Source organism: Aptenodytes forsteri, unplaced genomic scaffold, assembly GCF_000699145.1.
Source record: "Aptenodytes forsteri isolate BGI_AS27 unplaced genomic scaffold, ASM69914v1 Scaffold280, whole genome shotgun sequence".
Taxonomy (NCBI): Eukaryota; Metazoa; Chordata; class Aves; order Sphenisciformes; family Spheniscidae; genus Aptenodytes; species Aptenodytes forsteri.
In genome coordinates this window covers 1,873,738-1,881,778 of record NW_008796042.1, presented here as the reverse complement: position 1 = coordinate 1,881,778, position 8,041 = coordinate 1,873,738, and the positions used below count along the sequence as shown (strand labels likewise).

Here is an 8,041-nt window from a genome sequence, read left to right as displayed (position 1 = left end):
TTCTTCTTACGGCGTACAGGGACAGCCTGCTCCTGCGCCTTTAAGACTTCCTTCTTGAAGATCGTCCAGCCTTCCTGGACCCCTTTGCCCTTCAGGATTGTCTCCCAAGGGACTCTCTCAACCAGCGTCCTGAACAGGCCAAAGTCCGCCCTCCAGAAGTCCATGGTTGCGGTAGATGATGAACATACTTCAAACAGGAAGTCCATGGTTGCGGTAGATGATGAAAAGTCCGCCCTCCAGAAGTCCATGGTTGCGGTAGATGATGAACATACTTCAAACAGGGCTTGGAGTAAGGTATTTTTAAGAAGACGGAGAAGAGCCTACAGGCATCCTGCTCCCAAGGAACTGCAGTAGTTGGAGCCCACTGGTGGCTATCTTGCTACCCACACCCCAACTCTGCACCACAGGCTTACATCTTGTGAGACTCACAGCACATTACTTAGTGCTCATGCCCCCAGTTCTTGTCCCCCACCTATAATACTTGCTCAAAGGAATTGCTTAAAATTTTCCTAAACAGAAACTGTGGATTCTTGAAATACAGACATTTATTTTTCTGAAAAACATAACTCTTGTCTTGGGTCTTCTTCACTGGACAGGAAACAGTAGAAGTTGTTTTCAGATGTGAATGTGCTGACCCAGTAAATGTAAGTCAGGCATTAAAGAGGCTTGGAAAACACCTCATCGTTGAATAGAAACTGAAGCTGCAAGTTGGAATATGGTTTACACAGAATTAGACAATAGCTGCAGTTGCCAGGTCTCAGTAAAGTTTGTACGTGAATACGAACTATGTTTGAGGCATGAAGTTTATCACATTGGCAATACTGTTTTTCTTACTAGAAATGAGAAATGGTTGCATACAACAGTACAAGCAGACATCTAGTAGGACTGCTCAGCAATTTGGACTCTTATGAATAAGAAAGATGACCAAAAGGTCTTGTTCCTGTTTTTTGGCCACATCAACAACTGTGCACACTCAGTCTCTCTTTTAGTCTGCTGACACTTCTGCTTTTGCTTAGGACTCAGATGTGCAAGCAAAAGCCTTATGTAAATGATAAAATGATAATTAACTGTTCTGATCACGTAGCTTTAAAATACCTAGGCAGGCAAGAGAAGCTTGTATTTTATATGAACAGATTCTCATGCTGTTTATTCTCACATTATTTCTTACTTATGTTTACTTTTATAAAATCAAGAACTTAATAAAAGCACCTTCATTTCAGGAAACAAACATAAAAATAAAGATGACAGCAAAGTGAAAGAGAGAGAAAGAGTTCATAATTTTGCTGCCAGAGTACTGTGGAGTGACCAGGCCTTCAAGAAATTTCAGATATTATAGATCCTCCAATCCAATGACACAGAAGCCAGGTAGCAAAGGAAGCAAGAAAAGATAAAGACATTAACAGTGAATAAGCTGTACAGATTTTAAAAACAACACTTTAAAATGAAAAAAGGGTGCTAACAACATTCTGCAAAATAAAGCACATGAAAGGCTGTGCTAGAGGCCTATCTATGTTGCATTTTTCATGCTCATAAATGTTCTGAGTCAATGTTATTACCATGTACCCTTCTAAGTTATTTAAAGCTCAAGGAATAGAGGAGAAAGAGAGACACGCTCTGCAGGTGTCAGCATGGGGCTCAGAATGCACTCAAGGTATGATTTATATTATTGATTTACGTGCTTTTAAAAAAATACACTTTTGCATAGAAAAGAGAACTGAATTAATAACCACAGAGGATGAAAACATCTTTATCCCTATAAACCCGAATGAAAGGGCAAACTTCAACTATACTGTTTTACATCAACATATTATATTTATTTTCTAGAGAGAGTATGTTTACATTCAGAAAGTAATTTCAGGCTTAAAAGAAGTCTGGCTCAGTTTAGTACTTACTTACACAACATAATGGTGGCTTTCAAGAAATAGCTAGTTGACATGTCAAAATAGCATCAGAAAAAGATTTTCATTATTTTAGACATGGCCAAAAGCACAAAGCTCTTTTACTGTCACAGGAATCTGTTTTCATTGTTTTTCAGCACAACTATACCCTTTAAAATGTTTGACTCGGGATCTAACAGAAAAATGAAATAATCTGGTTCCCAATCACAGTGTAGTTCCTCTTGCAAAGAGTCACCTTCTTTTGTGGAGATGCATGCGGTAACATTTAAGGCTAATTTCAAGTTCATCACAATCCAGACAACATCACCGCTGTTGTTATTCTCCTTCTCTGTTATAACCTACATCAAAACTGCTTGCGTGGCTTTTACTTCTCAGATATGGCACTAAGGTCTATCACAGATTCCCTTGTGCTGAGCAAAGCACAGCCTTTCTAAAAATCAGCCTCCAGATGTTCATGTTTCTGCAGTGACTTTCAAACAGAAGTAACAGTCACAATCCACCACAAAAAGAAATCTTGCAGGACAGGTATAACTACTGCTGCCCAGGCAGGTACACACTGTACCAAGCCCTCACAGAATGCAGTAGTCCTAGACTTGGTCTTACATCTTTTTATGAGAGAAGCCCAAACACTTCGGGAAGACACAGATATGACTCTACAGGCACCACAGCATCCTTCAAAGCCTGAGGATGCAGACGACAGGGAGCATCTCTGAAAAATGGAATGAAAAGCAAGTCAACGTACGTGACTCTGCACTTGTACAGCAACAATGCTGGGACTGAGGGAGATGGGATTGCCTCGTTGTCCAGACATGGGGGGCCAGAACTGAGTCTCCAGCTTCCACATGAAGGTGAGTGCTCCTTGGACATCTGCAACACTCTTGTGTCAGCTCTCTGACATCTTTGCAAAGTACTGGGAAGTAGGTGGCCATTATAGTCTGGAAACTGTGCACACCAAGGGGCTATCAGCTGCGGCAAAGCAATTTAGTTTTGCCATGGGTGATGTCTGAGATGACAGCACTTCCCTTAGACTTTAATTGCAATGTGGTTTCCCAGATTCCCAGACAGCAGTACAACTACTGATGACATGCATATGGATGTCTTCTTCAAAATGAGGAAGTGTCTAACCACCCCACGATCCTCTTTGCCCTGTCAGCCTTGTGAAGGCCAACTGATTCCCACTCAGAGGAGGGGAATCACAATGTGAAGAGAAAGGGTGCTTTATTGCTCAAGCTCTATAAATTCTGTCTTTAAGTCAGGCCACTGTTTGGATTAATTCTTTGCACTTTATGTGCATTCCTATGCTCAGTTACACGTGCTTTGTTTCCAGTGAACATTTACATTTGGATTAACAGATTTTTGCTCTTGATTACTGTGACTCTGTTTGGTTCCTGAAGCATTTGCTGAGCTTTTTGTTGCGTCTCCCCTTTCTGGCTACTTCAGGGTAATGGAGCATCTCTTCATGGACTACACATATCACTTCCTGCATTCCCCCAAGATTTAGTAGAGGTGCCACAGTTTCCCTCTACCACATAAACTGGGTTTTAAACACACAGTTAATGGGGTCAATAGGCAAAGGACTCTACCAAATGTGCAACATGAAAAAGATAACAAAGACTGTCTGGACTGCAAACAAGATTTTTTGAAGCCAGGATACTCTAGCCAAGATTTAATAAAACAACAAAAAGAAAGAGAAAAACTAACTGGACCAAGAACAAAGGGCAGCATCACAAACTAACTCCTCTAACCTCCCAAAAGCACTGAAGAACAAAGAAAATGAAAATATAAAGCTGCTCAAAACAAACAGGAGCAAAGTGCAATACAAAGGTATACACAAAGTGCAAGGCACATTAGGGCCAATCCCAAACACATGTGGGAAAGTACAGGCTGTGTTTATGACTCTCTCCTGCATGCATCTTTACCCTCTTCTCATCTTTTGATGCATGTGGGGCAGTACAGAGTAGGTCAGGCTGATTTTTCCCTTACTGAGTTAATGAGGAGTCTCCCACAGGGCATGGGAAACGCTAGGGGAGCACAGCCTGCAAGCAGCCCAGCACGCTCCTGGTAACCAACCTCAAGCTGGGGAGAGCACAAAGGTGGAGGGTTGTGCTTGTCCTGCACTTAGCCACAATATGTATGCCAAAGATCATCCAGGCTCTGGAGTCTCCAAATGCTAGCATCAGCACTACTGCAAACAGCTGCCCAGAACCTCAGCAGGGAAGGTGTTTGGACCAGGGCACCCCACAAGTCTCCAAGGTGTCAGCAGTCATTTTCTCAGACTGTTCAGTCATCTCTGTTGCCAGTCTATCACAGTGGAAGATTAAACAGCCAGGCTGAGGGACAAAAAACAAGCCTGAAGCATTGGCAAATTCTTTGTGGCTGGCACCTGCTGTGGACTGCTTGACTGCTTCCTTATCAGCATTGAGTCCTGGTTCCATGGACATTCTGGCCAAAAACCAGAATCCTCCAGCCTGGTACTGCAGGTACTGCAGCAGGTAATGCTCCTCATGCTGAGGTTGAAGTAACTAACTAACTCCTACATACACCTCAGGCTAAAAAGCAGGGTGTCAGCATTTGCTATGGTGGGCGTAATTGTCTAACATGACTGGATAAAATAAAAGCAAATTAAGGGATAAGGGGAAAAAATAGTAGCTTCAGTAAACAGCGGGTCTAGTAGTGTCCCAGAGCTTCCACGTAGCAGGGAGAGAAGAGAGGGGAGTCAGGATCAGCAAACTGGGGACGTCTGCTGGCCTTGTTGCTCTCAGGGCTTGCAGCATAAGGCCTTTGATAAAGTCCTGTGCACAGAGCAGGGGTAAGCTCTACTCACCCAGCAGAGGTGATTGAGCTGAGTAGCCAGGGCAGCACATTCAGTCTCATCCCCAGGAGTTCAGCTGAGCTAGGCATGTTGATACTGGGGTAGACACGGCATACAAGGAGGAGGAAGGATGTTAAATGACAGGCTTAAGGACAGCCTCCACCATTAATATATATTAGTGCAGGATGTGAATCTAAGCCAAATCTCTCTATGGTACTGGAATCAGCTGTCAGGACTAGCCACTATGTAAGTGAACACACAAGGAAAGCAAGCAGATATCTAAAGGAGCATGTGAGCTGGATCAAATACAAAAGGGAAGGCAGGTTTATGGCTTGCTCTGACTGTGGAAGAATAAATGGGTCTAATTCACACACACTTGCTGAGATCCCTTTACCTCATGAATCATGAGTGAGTTTTGTCAGTGGGATTTCAGTTGCCAGAGAATCTGTCCTGGTTGTGACATGCCAGGTGGAGCTGTCAGCAATGACAGGTAGAAGAAAACTCATCTTTTAGTGCCTGAACTTGAGCCAGTTCAATCAGGACGTGATTGAGGGTGAATAAACACAGGACAGCATTATGGTATTTTCACAACCTCTTTTCTGACTATAATTTCACTATAAGGAAGTTTGTTGGCACCTATTGGAGGAATAAGTGCGTAGGGGGGGAATATCTCCTTTCTCCTCTTGTGTTGTGCTGAAAAGTGGAATTAAATTATTCTGTTCACAGACAGATTGTTCCAGTAAAATACAATTTGAAGCCACCAGGGGCTCATTGAGAAGAGAAGCTTTTACACTATATGAAAAGGCAAGAGACAAAACCCTTGCCAAACTCCTTCACTCTTTATTACCGACAGCTGCAGTGCTGGATGTGTCTGGATGCCTTTTAAGTGCCAAGGGGAGTGACGGAGGTGGGATGGCATGTGAGCAGATGAAATACATGGCAGCTTCTCCCCCGACGGCAAGTTTAATTATTTGTACTGTTGTATACACAAGAAAAAAAATATACACATATTGGGAAATCATTCACTCTGATTCCTGTGTCAGGTGGATTATGAAAAACACTTGCTCTTGCTGGTCCATGGCAGAACAAGGTCTTAAAATATTCAGAACCTGCATACGCCTTTGTCACAGGAGGGAGGAAAAACAAGGTAGAATGTATTTCCTGAAGAAGGAGGACATGAATATATCAAGAGAGCAAAAACAGATGCGCTTTGCTATATGAACTGAGATATCCAACAGAAGTGAACTAAACCAAACTTTAAGCCAAAGAAACACCATCTTCTATGTACTTTCATTCCAGAGAACTTTCTAATGTATCTCTTCTTGTCCTTTCTGCATTTTAAGATCAGTGGAACAGGGAGAATCCGATTCTTCTGTCTGTTCAGTGCTCAACCAATAAACACGAAAACTGTGCTTTGTTAGAATCGATTTTCCCAAATCCCTCTGCTCCAGGATCCAGGAGCTTGTGTGACATTTCAGGGAGACCATTCAAGATGTGAAATGCTCTAAGTCACTAGCCATGGTTCGAAGTCCTAAGTCATTAATAAATCCTATCAGTGATAATATAATCTGTGAGGCTATAGACTAGAGTAAAAGATGCAGACAGGTCATCTTTCTGTAATCTGCAGCTAAGGGTTAAGTACAGCTGACTCAGAAATGACTACCATTTGTGCAGGGTTGGCAAGCCTTGATATACTTGCTTAAGTTGATGTCTTATGACTGTCAACAGCTTTTCTGCTTGAAGAAGAACCTGGTTCCATTCTACATGAATTTATCTCTGCTGCCGTATTTTCTGAGCAGCTCAGGGGCAGTCCTGAAGCCTATTCTTTCTTGGATCTTGCAAATACAATGTTTCTTCATGTAGTAAGCTTCTTCCTCTTTGTGTTTATGTAATGCTGGCTGCCCTACACTTACAGTATATACACCTAATTATGAAGATTGTAATACATCACGTGAGGCCATACAATGAGGACAAGATATGCCAAGCTTTTCAGAGCACATTTTGTGGCATTTCAAGCAGCTAACCATATCTTTCCCTTGCATGCAGGGGCATTAAATAAGTATATTTTATATATAAGACATCAGAGAAAGTGGTTGCTGTGCTACTGACCTAGTGCCTATGTTTGAAAACCAGAGTCAGACACACAAAAAAACTCTGTAAATTGCAAAAGAAAAGAGAACATTAGGACTTGCCTCGCAGGGGGAGTTCCTCAAAGGAGCTGGAAATGCAGTGCTGGTCATGACAGTGTTTGCTACTGCTGGTGCTTTGCTGGTGTTAAGGAGGAGTGCACAACCTGGATAAAAGAGCAGGAAGAAGGTCAAACTGTAGCATTCACCTTCTGGTTTCAGGGTTTGTGAAACCTCCCTAGAACCTGTGTTAGCTGGCTCCTACTACAGGAGAATGCCAGAGAACAGATGGCTTTTTCAATTTATTAGGGATGCAGCTTCACCCAACAAACATACTCAGGAAATACATTTAAGAAGTCTGTCTACCTTCCCCCTACAGCTATCTTCTGTTCCTCCATGACTTCAGATTCATCCTCCTTGCAAGGCTCAATAACAAAATACATCTTTTATGAACGAAAAGTAACTTGGAAGAGAATATTTATCTTGGCCAATCCCAAAACAAAATACAACTATGGCAAAATACCACCAGAGTAATATTAATGCAGCTGGAGGCCTCTTTGCTCCTTTAATCATTTGTTGTAACTAGAGGAACAACGGCAGTAGCAACACTAGGTTTTTCCTTGGCAGCTCTGCATCAGAAGATGTGTATTTGCAGTATTTCAGCACTGCCCTCCAGCTCCACCACTACTTAAAGCCCAGTTATTTGGGCTTTCATTGAAATTGCCTCTACAGCACAGACAAATCATGAATCAGCAGCACTTTATTGCCAGCTCCCCACAGCACCCTCTTTCTGGCTCTTTGCCTTCATGTTTACCTATGCTTCCATCACTTTGTGGTCTGTAATCATAGAATCATTAAGGTTGGAAAAGACATCTAAGCTCATCGAGCCCAACCATCGACCCAACACCACCATGTCCACTAAACCACGTCCCTAAGTGTCACATCTACATGTCTTTTAAATACTTCCAGGGATGGTGACTCAACCACTTCCCTGGGCAGCCTGTTCCAATGTTTAACCGCTCTTTCAGTAAAGAAATTTTTCCTCATGTCCAAATAATAATACCGTGAATAGTAATACCGTGAGCTGAGCCATCAGACGGCATAAATGCACTGTAGCCTATACCAGTTCACACAAAAGTAGAGTATCTTACTCTTCATGTTTAACACCGGATCTAACTTTCTAAAGCAATGTTGGGATTATATAC

At 42.3% G+C, this 8,041-nt stretch overlaps 1 protein-coding gene across 1 annotated transcript in view; it reads right to left on the bottom strand.

Moving 5' to 3' along the window:
• Positions 1–8,041, bottom strand: part of ALK (anaplastic lymphoma receptor tyrosine kinase) — a 245,971-nt gene that overhangs the window by 64,601 nt on the left and 173,329 nt on the right. The window contains exon 7 of the mRNA XM_019473734.1: positions 6,903–7,003. Coding sequence (XP_019329279.1) covers positions 6,903–7,003 — 101 coding nt within the window. The remainder of the gene's footprint in view (positions 1–6,902; positions 7,004–8,041) is intronic.